At 43.0% G+C, this 17,814-nt stretch overlaps 1 protein-coding gene across 1 annotated transcript in view; it reads left to right on the top strand.

The window, feature by feature from the left end:
• Positions 1-17,814, top strand: part of kif5ab (kinesin family member 5A, b) — a gene marked incomplete at its 5' end in the record, with an annotated part of 108,647 nt that overhangs the window by 13,227 nt on the left and 77,606 nt on the right. The window contains one exon of the mRNA XM_083771744.1: positions 16,430-16,517. Within this exon, the coding sequence (XP_083627870.1) occupies positions 16,430-16,517 (88 nt within the window). The remainder of the gene's footprint in view (positions 1-16,429; positions 16,518-17,814) is intronic.

The raw sequence follows: 17,814 nt of genomic DNA, 5'->3' as shown, positions 1-17,814 counted from the left end.
ATTCAAGATTCATTTACATTATGTAAAGACCAAGCATGCAACCTGTAATGTATTGTCCTTGACATAATCAAATGAGATACTGAGAACAACCACTGGAGCAGACACAACTGACACACTGTCAGTTCATACAACATCAATCCAATAGAGCGTCGCAGTCCCGCCCCCCTAGACTTTTCAGAAAGTATTTATTTAAAGACGTTTATGCCGCGGACAAAGCCAACTCTTGTCGTCACAAATCATGACAACAAACAAAACATTTCGGGCTGAACAAATAATTAGAAGAAGAAAACAGCAGGTTACAACACTTATTTTTGTTGTTTTTCTTTTTTGTAATTATTTGTTTGGTCCAAAATATTGTGTTTGTTGTCATGATTTGTCACGACAAGAGTTGGCTTTGTACGACGTTTATAAGGTCTTTAAATAAATACGTTTTGAAATGTCTATGGGAAAAATGCATTGGAAAGTTATTTCCTGGGCCTGGCGTCGTCATGAAAGGGGGCGGGACTGCGACGCTCTATATACTACTGTCCTAGTCCTATCTCCTATAAAATGAAGGAAATTATCTATTCTCAATCTGTGTCTGCCCTCAGGCCATTCTCTTGCATTTTTAGTTAGTTGGTCAGTCAATCTGACATTGCACATGGGCATTGAGAATTGCGACAATGTGACAAAGGTGATTTCCCTAGGCAGTGACTGAAAAAGATCCCAAATGTGTGGACTCTGTTGGCATACAGTATGCAGGGACTGACAAAGAATGATGATTTGTCACTTTCCAAAATGTAAGCAGATTATTGTATTTTTTTTCCACAGCTATGGGATCTGTAGTCTTGATCCCATAGCCTGTATGTACGACCATACCGTGGTTATAATGGTTGTTTGGTTGTCAGGGTGACTGTGGTATAGGTGTGTGAGTTGGCCTCTGCTGGATGGAGATGGGAGAGTGACTCAAGCGAGCAGTAGCCTCGGTCCCAACCTTCTCATCTGCACAGAGAAAAGGCTGGTCACGACCTAAGGCAGAGAGTGTATCGTTGGAAGTGTCGGGTCGGATGTATTTTCCCAGGATACCATATTTTCCGACCAGTCACAACAGATTTGTAAAACGTCAACGTAATTTCCTTGAGCGGTACTAACGCCAAAATCTCGCTAGGTCTTGCCCAGCATGAGCGAGCAGTGCTAGGGTAGAGTAAATTGATAGACAGTTGTTTCCAATTATCTAATTGTGCTCTCTTTAATAGTAGGCCTAGCACTGCATCTGGCCTCAGGGCAATATGCACACACACGGCAGCAGTAAGACAGACGTGGTTCAATTGACTATATTTACACAGTGGTCATTTTGCTCTCACATCATAATTAGCATGTGGGGAAGAAACACCCGGGGTGGCATTATTTCATTAACTTAATAGCAAAATGGCCACCGTGTGAATATGGTGAATGGTTGCCGTGCAAAGTTATTTAAATGCATAGCAAGCAGCAGGCACATATAATCCTGTGTTTTGAATGTGTTTTGTAAGCTTTAATTACAAAACTGTTTAATCAATATGGTTTTGGCAAGAATGCTCAAAACACTGCACTGCAGTGACATAGTGTAATAATAATAATAATAATAATAAAGCTTTATTTATATAGCACCTTTCAAGAACAAGGTCACAAAGTGCTTAACAACAAACGGAACACAATAAAGAACACAATAATAATAGCAAAACATTGGATAACAGAAAGTGAAAAATACATAGGAAAATACGTAACATTCACAACTATAAAGGATTAAAAGCAGCTTTATAAAAATGGGTCTCCAGGAGTGATTTAAAACGAGGAACCGAGTCGGCAATTCTGATTCCCAGGGTCAGGGCATTCCACAGTAAGGGTGCACGGACTGCAAAGGCCCGGTCGCCTATAGTTCTTTTTAAACCAGTTTTTATGGTAAGTAGAGCCTTGCCTGAGGATCTCAGCTCGCGGGCAGGCTCAGGGGTCGAGTAGGTCCGAGATGTATGCCGGTCGTGGCCTTGAAAGTAAAGAATCTTAAAGTGAATTCTAAATGAGATTGGCAACCAGTAGAGGGTGGCCAGGATAGGGGCGATATGGTCAAACATTTTTGCCCCTTAAGAGGCGGGCTGCGTTCTGGACCAATTGGAGCCAGTGAATGGATTTGTTTGAAAGACATGAGTAAAGGGAGTTGCAGTAGTCGAGGCGTGAGTAGATGGTAAATGGTAAATGGTAAATGGTTCATTTATATAGCGCCTTTATCCAAGGTGCTTTACAGAGATTGTGCATTACATTCACCCATTCACACACACATTCATACACTGATGGCGGCGGAAACCATGCAAGGCACCAACCAGCACATCAGGAGCAATTAGGGGTTCAGTGTCTTGCTCAAGGACACTGACACTAACTCTGGGGGAGCCCGGGTCCGAACTGGCGACCTTACGGTTACCATCCGGCCACCCTTGAGCCACTGCCGCCCGCATCACTATGGTTCTTTGTTTTAATGGCTTACATTGAAACTAAGATGATCATTTAGCAAAGATGCTTTCGGAAAAATTACATTGACCTTTTGGAACTGGTTACAAATTCGCTATGGTTTCTGGGAATGGTGAAAACAGGAGAAATTCTGCTTTTGCCTCACATCTACTGGAAGAGTTGACTCATGCACTCGCTCACTTATTCAAACCATAACATTCAAATAGACTTCTGGATACTTTACCTCCACACATCTACACAGAGACACAAACATAATTAATATGCTCACTAACCACTCAAGCCCAATTTTGTAATTGGTTGTACGATGGTGTCGCACTGTCCAACAATAGCAGATCTACATACAACCTCACATTGTGTCGCAAAGCAACGCATTGTGAGCTTGAAGATCTTGAAGAAACTAAAAATCTTTGAAGGTTTTCGCCTATAATGACATGCCCAAAATAGAGACACCATGGTTAAAGTGACTAATATATTATGAAAGGTTGTTAGTTCAACCCCTGACACCAACAGGTGTCTTCCTTCGACAGCCGGGAGCTCCCAACAGCGGGTGCTGGCTGGTATTGCAGTTATGATGCCCATCAAGGCCACAAAGCCACCAATCCCCAAATAGCTGAAAGGGTGTGTCCCTCACTACAGGGCACAGGCAACCCCGCATCCTTAACTCTGCAGAAATTGATATGTTGAAGGTGGCTCGTATGTCTGAGTGGGACATCTATCTAGGTCGGAAAGCTTATCTTAAAATTATGTCCACTTTAAAGTAAACTACAGCATCTTTAGGCCAGTTTACATCAATCATTTGCAACAAGCTGTGACTTATTAGTTTTTAAATATTCATTAATGGTTTTAGTTTTTATTTCATTTTTTAGTTTGGTGTTTGGTTTCACCATTATTTCTGTTAGTTTAGAATAGTTTAGTCTGCATACTGTAAGTAATTTTATTTCAGCTTTAGGAATTGACTAGTTTTTGTGTTAATTTTAGTTGAAAGCGTGGATAACTTTAGTTAAGTCGGGGCGTGAGAGGAAGGGTTTGATTTTGGAAATGTTGCGAAGGTGGTAGAGTGAGGACTGGACAACCTTTTTTACATGGCCCTCCAGGCAGAGGTTGGAATCTAGGGTGACACCTAGGTTAGATAATGACCACTAGGGGACACTTATGTGGCCATACCATAGAGTTATATATCTATAGAGAAGACACCCGAGTTCTCCTCCCATCCACTTGCATTAAGTTGCTCAAAAGCGCATGAGGCGGATTCACTCCTCCTTCCTGGTAGGAACAGAGTGCATTCTGGGATTGATTGGTTACAAACACATGAACGCGCTGCCGTTGACTATCATTGTGCCGTTTGTGCGCGTTCACGTATGAAACATTCGTTCACGTGTCATGGCCCCAATCACATGAACGTGCGCAATGATAGTCAACGGAGCAGCGCTGGCTCGAGCTGCACTACCAAATCCGGCCACTATGTCCATTTCGCCTCAGGGTTTCCTCTGGGTGCCTTCTCTAGAAATATATACTCTAAGGGCCATACTCATACATGTTTCTCCTTATGGGTCGGTCAATCGATGTGAAATTGCATATGGGCATTGGCAAATGGTCAAATTGGTGATGAACTTTGCAAAATGTAATTTGGTTAGTATTTATTTAAATTTTGGACACTGTATATAGATCTCTAGTCGCAGTCCCAAGTCCCCAGGCCCCAGTCTCTTAGCAGTTGTTTCTTTTCTTCAGTCCATCCATCCATATACATGTATGTACATCTCAGTCAGCAGCATTAATTTACATGTTAAAGTATATGTATATTTTGTTTGAGTGGATTTAGATTTCCCAGGAGTCTGTGTCCCTGCAGTGCAAGACGGTTGTCCTGGTTTGTGTGTGTGTGTGTGTGTGTGTGTGTGTGTGTGTGTGTGTGTGTGTGTGTGTGTGTGTGTGTGTGTGTGTGTGTGTGTGTGTGTGTGTGTGTGTGTGTGTGTGTGTGTGTGTGTGTGTGTGTGTGTGTGTGTGTGTGTGTGTGTGTGTGTGTGTGTGTGTGTGTGTGTGTGTGTGCGTGTGCAGACTCCTCGCAAATCCTTGGGGGAGGTGGCAACTCTGCATTGTCACTGTCCAAGCACTTTCAGCAACAGAGAGACATGGATTTGTGATCGAATGTCTTTCACTTTCCCTTATTTTTGTAGTGGTGTTTTCCTCTCTAAGCTCATTATCTCCTTGTTACTTTCCTGTTAGCTTTTTTCTCTCTTTCACTTTCTCCGTATCTTTCTCTCAGATTGTCCTCAGGAAACCAGATTGATGTGCTTCCAATTAGCGCTCGCTCGTTCTCGTGTGCTCTCTCTCCTTCTCTGCTTTCTCTGTCCGCCTTCCTCTCTTCTGTCCTCCCTCCTGTCATCGTGGTGATGACTCTCCACCTCCTCTCCACTTCACACAGCCCCATGAACAGAGCAAAGCAGAACCATTCCCTCACTCATATCTCCTCTCTCCCGTTACTTATTCTATTGATATATTGTGCAGAATGCAGATAGCAGGGCGTACAGTTCTGTTCTGCTCCACTTCACTTACTAACACCCTGATCCGACAAATGCCTGAATTGACTAGATACCGTAGCAGTTCACAAAGTTTATGGTAAATTTCCATCTGTAGATTACCCCTCAAAATAGCCATATATACTACATACATCCTTGAAGACTACCTGTTCATGTTTTCACTAATCATCACTATATAGCAGATCTATGATGCAATGATCCATGTGTTATGTCTACATTATGTCCATGTTATGTGAAATGTTGTCTTGTTGCAGTTTTTGTTTTGTTGTTTGTTTCTTGTTTATCTAGGAATTGTATTGTTTTGTCTTGTTTTGTTTTGTCTGGTTGAATTGTTTGTAAAAAAAATGTCTTTACTGTACGTATGAAGTGTATTTTGTGAATTGCGGACCCCCTTGAAAACGAGATGGTTCATCTCAAGGGATTGTTCCTAATAAAGAATTTCAGACAAATAGTAATATACGCCTTGCAGAGCCATGTGGCCTAGACGAATCCAGGAATGGGTCTCATGGTCGCAGCTTACGTATTTCCTGTAGGCGGACTCGACATAGCTGCGGGGTTTAAACCCTCACCAGGCGCACCTCTTCTACTATAGTGAACGGCAGAGTGACTGATGTTTAGTCTGCCTCAAACGTTACTCTTTTACCTCCTTTTTACTAACACTAACATTACAAAGATGCCCAGAACATTGTGATGAACCTGTGTAGTTTATGGCTGCTCCAACAGTAGTGGCAACATAAAAAAGAAAACGGAATGTCAAAATATCCACCGCGGTGGCTGAGACCAGAGCCATTGAGTAATGGTTGAGACGAAGCAGTGAAAGGTCCTGAAAGATACATAACGTCAGTCTTACCCAATACCCAATCTTTCTGTTTTATGAACACAAGGCTGCTGTATTTTATACCTCATACTAAGCATTTTTTATATATATATATATATAACTTTTTATGTTGCCACTACTGTTGGAGCAGCCATAAACTACACAGGTTCATCCCGATGTTCTGGGCATCTTTGTAATGTTAGTGTTAGTAAAAAGGAGGTAAAAGAGTAACGTTTGAGGCAGACTTCATCAGTCACTCTGCCGTTCACTATAGTAGAAGAGGTGCGCCTGGTGAGGGTTTAAACCCCGCACCTACGTCGAGTCCGCCTACAGGAAATACGTAAGCTGCGACCATGAGACCCGTCCCTGGATTCGTCTATAGGACAGGTTGTTATAGCGTGAGGCGGCTTGATGTACAAGGACATGCCCCAGCCCCTGGACATGGCGCTATTAGTATGCCGCAGGCCATGGACTTACCCCCAATCCAACCCTTGATCGAGTGCCAAGCAGGAAGGCATTGGGTCCCATTTTTATAGTCCTTGGTATGACCCATCCAGGGAAACCCTTGAAATAGCTGAAATACTACTCCACAAATAACCCAGAAATAGCCCCAGATATTATTATTATTATTATTATCGGCACATGCGTTATTGCAGTGTAAGCCTCATACTTGTGGAGGTACGGTGCTTTTGTGTTCATTCTTGTCAGCAGAGCGGATTATGGAGTATGTTGAATTGTGCTAATACTGGATGTTCCTCCTGTAGTGAACCGTGCTCAGGGCTGGCAACTGGTAATGATTTTGTTATCTGAGAGGCTTGAAGCCTGATTAACTTAAAGGATGTAGCGGCCAGTGGCAGGCTCAGCCTTTTAATGTCTGCTTCGGAGTGTGTGTGTGTGTGTGTGTGTGTGTGTGTGTGTGTGTGTGTGTGTGTGTGTGTGTGTGTGTGTGTGTGTGTGTGTGTGTGTGTGTGTGTGTGTGTGTGTGTGTGTGTGTGTGTGTGTGTGTGTGTGTGTGTGTGCGTGTGCGCGCGCGTGCGTGCGTGTGCATGTGTGTCAGAAAGAGAAAGATACAGAAAAGGAGAAGATAGATAGCAAAAGAGACAGATGGACAGAGAGGGAGGTTGTGATAAAGATTATGAAATAGTGTGAGACAGAGATGGAAAGTTGGATGCCTCTAATCCCTCTGGGAAATGACAGGAGGGTTGCAGGGACAGTCTGAGCCTCAGTCTGAGCAGATGAGCAGATACTATAGTATAGAGTAGTCCATAACACGTAAAGTCTGAGCCCATACTAGTATACCTGTACACACGTAAAGGGGCCAAAGAGCTCAGCATTGCGACCAACCCACCCGATCTCAGTAACTTCTGTCTTACGGCCCCTTCTGTGACACACGTGGAACTGCTTCGCCCTATAGTCATTCTTCACATTCTAGGAGGACAGCACTGCCCGGCTTTCCTCCGTGGTGAAAAATAGTGCTTGGCGCTGGCATTGCCTGAGTTATTGTACATAACTCGAACAACACTGAGTCGCTTCTAGCGGCCTTCGCAACGTGTGGCGCGGTGACTCGCTTGCCTAATGGCTTGCTTGGCGATGCGTCTCGTTGCTCAAGCGCACCAGAGACAGCGCGCCTCCGCCGCTGTAACTGTTTTTTGAGCGGTGCCTAACCGCTCCAACACACAGCTACTGTACGTTGTCGGTTCACCTCAGTGATCAGCCTGCCATGCATGCATAGTTGCGTACATGCAGGAGGAGAAAAGGGACTTGCAAACGGGGAGCGATAAAACGCACCTATAGTTCATTTTCAATGAGACCTGCGTTTTTGCTCTGAGAAGTCGCGGTGCGACAGCGCAAGCGTATTTACGTGAGCGCGGTTGCGTGAATTTGTTGCGCGCGTGCCCATTTCGTGCACACGCCCGCAACTCACCAGACCTGGATTCGGTTTAGCTTTTTTTATGCTTGCGTTGTCGCGCCCCTCTTGAGCAGAGCTGAAGGAGACCTGTCATTGATCCAGGTAACAACGTGTGCGTTCCTCGCTCCCCATTTGCAAGGCCCTAAATACATCCCTAATGTTCTTGACATCTTGTCAAACTGTGCCTCTGAATGTTTACCTGTCATCCCCTCATGATAAAGGGAGTGCTTCTGCTTCCATGTGGAATTAGGATAGGTAGCATAATGTTTAAAAGGAACAGTTACACCTCTGCAGCCTCCTCTCTCTCTCTCTCTCTCTCTCTCTCTCTCTCTCTCTCTCTCTCTCACACTCTGTCTGTCTCTTTTGCTGTCTCTCCTCTGCATGTGCATGTCTGTGGGCTAGAGAGAGGGTCAATGAGTTGGTGTGTGTGTGTGTGTGTGTGTGTGTGTGTTTTCATGTATATGCCTCAGCATATGAGCATGTACAGTAGGCTATGCAATATGCATGCATAATGTATGCGTGCCTCCAAGTGTTAGTGTGTATGTAACTGCAGTATAGATGTACAGTATTTGTGTGTGTGTAACTGTTAGTGTATCTGTATACTGTAATATAATGTATGTGTGTTAGTGTTTATATATATATATATATATATATATATATATATATATATATATATATATACAGTATACTATACAGCTACATATAGCCTATATATAATTCATTGTGTGTGTGTGTGTGTGTGTGTGTGTGTGTGTGTGTGTGTGTGTGTGTGTGTGTGTGTGTGTGTGTGTGTGTGTGTGTGTGTGTGTGTGTGTGTGTGTGTGCCTCGCCTGCCCCTCTGGCAAATGGAGAGCTTTTTTGTTCCCCAGGGTCCCGCCCACAAGAACCCTGTCTACCAGCAGGCCCCCCATTTAAATTCAACTAATGCATCAAACCACGTTTCTCTCTCTCTCTCGCTTTCCCTCTCATGTCTCTCTCTTTTTCCCTTCCTGTCTCTCTCACACTATATATATTTTTTCATTTTCTCCCATTTTCTCATTTTCTTCTCTCAATCTTCTTCAGTCGATTCATCTCTCTGTTCTCCTTGTTTTCTTCCTGCTCCTTCCCTTATTGTCTGTTGATTGTAACTTACTCACTCTCTCTCTATCGTCTATCGCTCTCACTCTCTCTCTCTCTCTCTCTCTCTCTCTCTCTGTCTTTTTTGATTTCCTGTTTTTTAATCTCACTTATCACTTGTTTTCTTTTCTAACTTTTCTAGACTCTCCGTTTGTTTTTGTTTTCTCTTATCTATAAATAGGCTTTACACAGACAGATGGACATGTAGGTACTAAACAAACATGCAGAAAATTGCAGATACAGGGATTAGATAGTGTGCAGTGCATTAGCAGTATCATATTTAGCACAGGCATAGATTAGTACGTACATATACAGAGGAGCCGCTGGAACAAATGCCCTGCAAAGGGCTGCCTTCTCATCCATCTTATATAACACCGCTGTCTGGCAGAAACCTCCTATCTCTATATTTCCAATGTGCATGGAAAATAGCTGTGGGCTATAGCTGCTTATCAAAGGGCTATATGCTAAGAAACAGCCATTTTGATGTGAAAGTTGTTACGTCTGAGCGTAGGGGTTTATAAATATTTAACCTTTGTCGGTTTTCTGCTCTATATGTAAAGTGTCTTGAGACAACCTGTTGTGATTTGTCACTTTAATAAAATTGAATTGAATGGAATTGAACCATTGACTAAATATAACTACATTGATTGATTGAAGTTCTGGAGTCACATTTCCACCCGCCAGCGACGATATGACCTAAGGTTTTTGCTCAATTGGATTGTATTAGGCCTAATTTAATTTTAAACAGGTAGATTACACATACACTGTGTGTGTGTGTGTGTGTGTGTGTGTGTGTGTGTGTGTGTGTGTGTGTGTGTGTGTGTGTGTGTGTGTGTGTGTGTGTGTGTGTGTGTGTGTGTGTGTGTGTGTGTGTGTGTGTGTGTGTGTGTGTGTGTGTGTGTGCGGAATCTAATCAGTTGAGATATTTGTTTGTTTATCCAAGTGTGATTACAGTGGTAGAAATGTGATGGGACAAATGGAGACAAACACACTTTACGCTCACACACAGGGACATGTTAGAGTATTATAAATAATGTGGAAAAGCCCCAACCGTGCTGTCTTTTGACAGTTCATTATGTGTCTCTCTTTCGTGAGCCAATTATTTCATGCATACAGAAGAAGGCAGAGCTGAGACTCCATAGACGCTCTTAGCCTTTGTATTACTGCAGGATGTTCTGAATAACAGTCTTTGATCTGGAACCAAAGTGGAGAACATAACCTTATAGCTGAAAAACTAAAAGTAGGACATTGGCTGCATTTGTGCATCTTTTTAAATAGTACTGTAGAGAGAACCTATTCTGGGAATTATTCCATCACATTAGGCGAACACTCAGGCGACTCAGCAACATTGGGAAACATTTGGCCATGTGTGTCGCAAATACAAGTAGATCTGCCATGTTGGTGTAGAGCAGTGGTACTCAACCATTTCTGGATCAGGGCCTACTACTTGAAAATCTCAAGAGCGCCCACCCATCTGACCACTTTGCAGACGGGTGCATTTTCAAAGCATGTTTATTTGTGTTCTTCTGGCAGTCATGCGTCACAATGAAAACTCATTTTTCAAAAATGACCACAGGTTGAGAAACACCGGTGTAGAGGGGGAAAAAAGAGGAGAGGACCAAGGGCCCTGCAGGGCAACCCAGCCATTGACGTACACAGTAGGGTTTAAGTACTTGATGAAATGTTTGTGCTTGGCTGCATGGCTGACTCTCTCAATACGTCTCACTTGAAGTGCCTGGATGAATAAACTCTTTGCAGTCTTTCTTCTATTGAAGGTCTTGGAAAACAATTTATTCACAACAAATCACTCCCGGGGCTCCAGTGGTTTCTACCAATTCAGCCTGAGCTCAAGTTAAATCACCAGCCCTTCTATGCAGGTGCTATAGTCAATTCAACATTTCCCCCAGCCTAAAGCGATTTGTTTTATTCTATCTCCCGTAACGTGTTATTGGAGTTGATGTCATTGATTTCAGTGCAATCGATAATTAGGTCTACTATAATATTATGTCATATTGCACTCACAATTTCACAACGCATCTCGACCGTTAGATCAGCTATGTTTTCACTACTTTTTTATGTTTCGAAATTATCATCTATAATGACATAAAAATAGTTAATTGCCCATTATTAATTGACTATTTTTTCAATTTTGCGATTATCGATTATTTTTGAGTGGTGCAACCACTCCAAGGAACAGCAATGTCCGTGTTCACCTATGTGTTCACCTATGTGACGTTAATGAGCCAATGACTATGAGTACCAGTAGGGGCGCTGTTGTGCCAGAAACAGAGAGAGTGATAGAATTAGTGCTGCACTGTTGCCTTCTAATGAGAGAGAGAGAGAGAGAGGAGGGGGGGGGGGGGGGAGAGGGGAGTTGCACCACTCAGCTCACACGGGTGTGATTTTTATAATAATTTATAATGTCCACAAAAATAGTGGATCAACATCTTATGAAGGACCGTCCCCTAGAGGACATGAGGACTTGATTCAGGGCTTCAGCCTGCTGCTGCTGATGAAAACCTCTGCATCACCATATAAACCATTGCACAAACCCCCAGGGTTTCAGGGTCTGAGTGATTATGCCTTCTTGGCTTTGCTGTTGTGCAGAAACCATGTGCAGGTATCTCCAATAGTCTGTTGGGTGAACAGCACTGAACACAAACACGATGATTTGTTCAGCTGATCACCCCATATAGCAATGATTTGATTGGCTGAGCAAAGTACATATTGGAGATAAAAATCACACCTGTGTGAAGTGAGGGGCGCTTATCATACTCGCTTATCGTACTCGCTTATCACACGCTTACCATACGCTTATCATCGCCGACTTCTTACTGACAGTTGAGAGTTGAAATTAAGCATCCTATAATACAACATCAATGTTTGTGTTACACAATGTTTTGTACTGTTTACAATATGACGTAAAATTGTCCCTTCATTGTCAATAGGAATTTAATGTTTGTATAGGACAAAGTTTGTGCACACACACTAAAAGCTGGACATAGCGCTCCTCAAAAAGTGAGGGCAGAAAAGTGAAGAAAAAAACGGATTGGCCGGAATGACATTTGTTATTATTTGATTGGCTGAGCACGGAATGTGATGTATAATGATAAGAGAGCCCCTCACATCACACAGGTGAGATGTTTTGTAAATTAATGCTCTTCTACTTTGTCATACTACAGAGCCACATAAAAGTAGCAAAAAATAGCAGATCTACAAGCTCACAACTCTTTGTGATGCGTTGTGAGCTTGTAGATCAGCTATTTTTGCTAATGCTTTTAAAGTGAAAGTGGTTTATTCTGTGGGTTTTATATTGAACAATAAAACTGTATTATCAAGAGCGTGTGACTTAATAATAATTACATTGGCTCCATTGGAACACAGGTTCTTTCCCCCCATTTTCCCCACAGTTTTGGACATACAAGGATTCCACCCGACAGTGACGATATATATGTTCTCCGTCCTTGATTGATTAGCAACAGCAGCAGCTAATGAATACAGGTGTTGCTAATGACTTGATTATTCAGCCATCTTATGAACAAATTAAGTGTCTGCAGTTAGTCAAGGGAGTCGACAACAAGGTCAGCTGTTGTTCTGTTTTCTTGTGCACCGCTCTAGTCTAATCTATATGCGCCATGTCTCGAGTATGTCTGTAATCTGTAATCCAAGGACGTGCACACAAGCATTATGGTCCAGCTTCACCACAGAACAACACATTGGGGACCTGGACGGTTAGCTCAACCTAACCAGCCTGGCGTGGTGCTGAGGGTTCGACTCACGATCCTGACAGCCTTTGTCGTGTGTCTTCCCCCCCATCTCTCTCCCCATTTCCTGTCAGATTACTTTCAATCTATCAATAAAGGCAGAAAAAGCCAAACAAATATCTTTAAAAAAGAACAACACATTGGGATTTGTGCAGCTTCATTAAAAAAAAGAAAACGGCACACATAACGTACTGTAATTTATTGTACCGTATCAATAGCTAAAGACTGTACATGGAGAGACCACACCATTAATAGAATGCCTGGTTGATTTAAAATCAGACTTGTTATAGTGCACACAGTGATACAATATTCATAGAATTCTAAAACCACTACTGTTTGATAGTTTCTATAATTGAATATTGTATTGCATTACCAGACTGGATGAAAAAACAGTCTCCTTGTCCTAATTATAAAAACCACTTTCACATTCGTCTGAATATCCACTGGTGGAAGACAGAAATACACAATACACAAAAAAAAGCCCATCAGAATGGAATATGAGAAACAGATGCGTCTTGATCACATGACTACAGAGATAATGTAAAGCGAGTTGCGTGAGGAGTAAAAATGTGTCTCATGTTGGTGCTATAACTGGATGATGTGAATAGATATTTTGTTCTGGCCTCCAGGGAATGTGAAACTGCAAGCAGTTTCAAGGCGATCGGTCCAGCGGTGCTGGAAATTAACTGCTCACAGGGGCGAAAATACAGTCTCGGCCACACATTCGGCCTGGCGGAGACAAACATACCTAAAACAACAATTCTCTGTGGCGTCATTTGGTCCTCAAAAGTATAGGCCTAGTAATTGAAGCACACACACACACACACACACACACACACACACACACACATGCGCGCGCACACGCACAAACAGAAAGACATGCACTTAAAACTCATTTACAGGCCAGGCAGCATGCTCCCTAACAGCAGAGTGGGAGGAGTAGCTAGTACACAGTACCACACTGTGTTTTATTGTGGATATTATACAGACCGGCAGTCTCTCCATCTTTGTCAGCAGCTCCTACCTAATATCTTACCAGCTGGCTGCCTGCGAGAATTAAATCCGGGTAAATCATTTAGTAGTTGTCTAGACAACATGCTGGCTAGTTCCTTAAAACCTACTTTGTTTTATTTATATACTTTGGTAGGCGTCGTGGGTGTACGATGAGGTTTAATGAGTTAAATACTCCATCGTACGACGGGAATCGCATGCCGAATATAGCAGATCTATAAATGTAACACCATATTATTGTATACTACGTAATACGTATAGATAGACGTACGTACATACAGACAGGCGTACAGGGTGCATTTATAGATGGATATCTCTGAATACACAATTGTTTTGACACGGGACAGAGCCATATGGCAAAGTATTCATCAGACTTTAAAGTTTGGATTTGTGCAATAAAAGCAGAGGAAAGATAAGTGCAACGGTCCCTTGTGAGTCAGGAGAAGTAAGAAACCAGCTTGGACGCTTAATTCACCCTTTGTCAACCTTCTGATTGGTCCCTGACTGACTAACCAGCAGGCTCTTTCTGCCTTGTTCTGCCCTGGTTCCGCCTTGTTTATGTTGAATTTGCTAAAACTTTTTTTTTGGAAAAAACTAAAAACAAACATGATATGCATTGCCCAGTCACCATGCTGCATCTGTGATGTTCCTTTTTACTGACACCAAGTTTAAAATAAGAATTGAGTGCACAGAATATCAATACGAAGCAACTGAAAAACATGTTCTTTCAATGGTAGTGGATGGAGAGAGAGGATTTTTGTCCAACCACGAAACGGCAACCAATGAGTACGAAGGGCACAACCACGGGCGGGACTTGACAAAGGGTGAATTGCATGCCTGCTGTTGAGGGGTGTTGTCTGGGCATGACATAATGTGTGATTAAGTGGATGGGTGGCTGAATGACCCTGGAACTGCTGGCAGGCCACATTCACTGGATGATTGATAGATCTATATAGCAACAACAAAAAACTAAAACAAAAAATCTTTTTTCACGGTCATGTATGTACACTACACACACACACACACACACACACACACACACACACACACACACACACACACACACACACACACACACACACACACACACACACACACACACATAGAAGCACATGTACCCCAGCGACCCTCAGCATCAGTTCAACCTCATCTATTTTCTTATACCTCCACTTCTACTCTGGACTCCAGCGGTTCACTTCCCCCTCCACCGCCCTCCGCTGCTGTCCTTGCCTGCGAGCGCCGCTAATGGAGCCGCCTGTGATGTGATCTTTGTTCTCTGGAGACAACGCGCTTGTCCCGCGGGGATGGGGAGCCGTCACTGCACTTCACTATCACTCGACAGACGAGCAAACGCGCGCTGACAGGCAGGCACATGGCGGACGCATGCACACTGACACACACACGGGCACATGCGGAATGCATGCAAAGTCGCCGGACACACCCACAAATGCAGCCATTCACTGACAGGCAATCGGGCACATGGAAATACATGTGAACACAGACACGCACTGCATACACTTTATCACTCACTCACTGACACACACACACACCCACGCACGCACACATACAGAATGATATACTGTTGTGCTGTTCTACAGGTCCAATGCAGAATTGCAGATTAGAATGACATGTCAGGTATTGATGTGTTCCATTACTTCATCTAATGGCAACAATCCATTTATTTTGTTTTAGTTGTGTTGACACTTGAAGTCAATAAACACCGTTGAGGCGTTAAATCCCAACCCATAAGAATACAGTTAGTAAAGACTGATGATCGATAGATCATCACACACACACACACACACACACACACACACACACACACACACACACACACACACACACACACACACACACACAACACACACACACAATCTTAGTCCATTGTGTGCGATGATGATGCTTGGTTCAAGGAGGGGGGGGGGGGGGGGGTTTCAGCGATGTTGCCGTTGATGCCACTTGATGTGGCTATCAAGGCCAATGGCGTGAGCCGCATAGATCCTCATCCATCCACAAGTGGGTCAGGGGAGCCCGGACATTGGAGGAATGCCTGCTTCCCTCTGGGGTCGCTGGAGACATCTCTGACCTTCTTTGCTGCTGGTTGCTGTCATGTATTTGTGAGATTGCCCTCAAGCTGCTTGGGGGTTGATGGCAGTACACTTCAGCAGGTCTTTAGTATAGTCCTTCTTTTGTCCACCGGTGGCATGCTTTGCATTGTGTAGTTGACCGTAGAGGACTCGGTGGGGCAGGCGGTGGTCTGATGTGTCCTATATCCACCGTATAGGTGCTTTTTTTGGCCACGGGCACGCCACGGCTGCTTCCATACACATGGATTTTGTGCTCTCCAGGATCTCAGTGTAGGGGACCCTATACGAGTGTGCGAGTCCACGTTGGTTATTTGGGTTGTTTGTTTGACATAATGAATGAATGAATGCATTCATTACTGTATGTCTGGAGTCAATAAATACCTTGCAGTTTTGAGTTTATTATATGGGGCTCCATCTACACCTAAAAGTAAAATAGAGCTATTAATTCAAACACAAAAGCACACAGACACGCATTGACATTGTGTTCACAGCGACTCCTGTACTGTAGGTATCTTTATTGCTTCACAATAAAGATACTGTATTTTAAACAAAATATGCTCAGAATTGCGATGCGTTGTGAACTTGTAGATCAGCCATTTTTGTAAGTAGGGCAAAAATGAAAAAAATGAAAGAAGTTGACATATGGAGATACTGACAGCGACGACATTATATGCTGCTGCCGCTGACTGCATTTTGTTTTCTTTCCACAGGGGAAACCATATGTGTTTGATCACGTGTTTCCCACCAACACCACCCAGGAGCAGGTCTACAACATCTGTGCCAAACAGATCGTCAAAGGTGAGTCAGAGCTGGCATTCTCTTTCCAAAAGGCTTTTGACACCGTGAACCACTCCATACTGGTTAACAAGCTAAAAGCTAAAAGCAAGCTCTCAAAGGGCACCTACGGACGGCTGCAATTCGAAACTGGCCCCCGTAAAATCTGAATCCCCCACCCACCCCTTTTTCCCTCACTGTATGTGTCTTTTCCCCCTTTTACCTTTTATGATGATTTCATGTTTTTGGCTATATAGAAGTGTATATTTGTACGTCTCTAAATGTTATGATGAATTGAAAACGGTGGACCCTCTTGTAAACAAGTGTAATACTTTATTATTTATTTACAGTTTTTGTATTGAGTTGTGCTTGAAATGTATTGTAATTCTGCAAACTGTCAGTCAATCAATCAATCAATCAATCTTATCCACTATGACACACACATGGTGAGACATACTGTACTGTCTGTCAGCTGACAGCTGATAGGCCTCAAAACCCGCCAGCCTGCTCTTATCTGCTGTGCCGATTAGATTAGGCTTGGGCGGTATAATTTTTCATACCTTCTTGACATATGTCATATGGGGTAGCTATCAGTGATTTTCAACCTGTGGGCCAGTCGCCCACTGGTGGGCTATGGGGATACTGCATGTGATCCCCACTAAGATTTGAATGATTTAATGAACATTCATATTTAAAAAACATTATTACAAAAATGACATGACACCTTGACAATGTGTTTTCATTGTGATACCGATAAATGGCAACATAATTGTAAATGTTACTTCCATCGATCCAATCTAATTGAACAACGTGGGCCCTGATCCATAAAAGGCTAAGAAACCAATCAATAAAAAGTAAAAGCTGCTGATAGAATGTATTAGATTGTCTAGCCTACAATGCTGCTAATATGATGTTTGCAAGGGCGGCCTTAAGGATCAGGAGGCCCCGTTCATGACGTCATCATTTTTATAATTATTATTCTTTTGTCAGTGTTTCGGACTTCAAAGCATGAACAGCATACACAGCCAAGTAGAAAAATACACAAAAGCAGCTTGAATATTTTTTTTTTACTTTAAGGTATAACTGGAACTGGAACTGGAAGGCAGCATAGGCTATACGATGATGCAATCGCAACTCTCAGCGCTGCTAATGCAGTGAGTGCACACACTGGGAAGTGGGAACAATTACAACCAAACAACACAGGTCAACGTGACATGACAGGTCGAGTACCTGTCATGAGTGGTTAACCAGGCTTACAGTTTGGCTCAGCACCAAGAAACGGAGGATGTGCTTTATTTTTTCTTCACTATTTGTTTAAATT

Source organism: Protomyctophum parallelum (assembly GCF_964188405.1).
Source record: "Protomyctophum parallelum genome assembly, chromosome: 8".
In the NCBI taxonomy this organism is placed as follows: Eukaryota; Metazoa; Chordata; class Actinopteri; order Myctophiformes; family Myctophidae; genus Protomyctophum; species Protomyctophum parallelum.
Note: the sequence above shows the minus strand (reverse complement) of the source record. Positions and strands in the feature narration are given on the sequence as shown.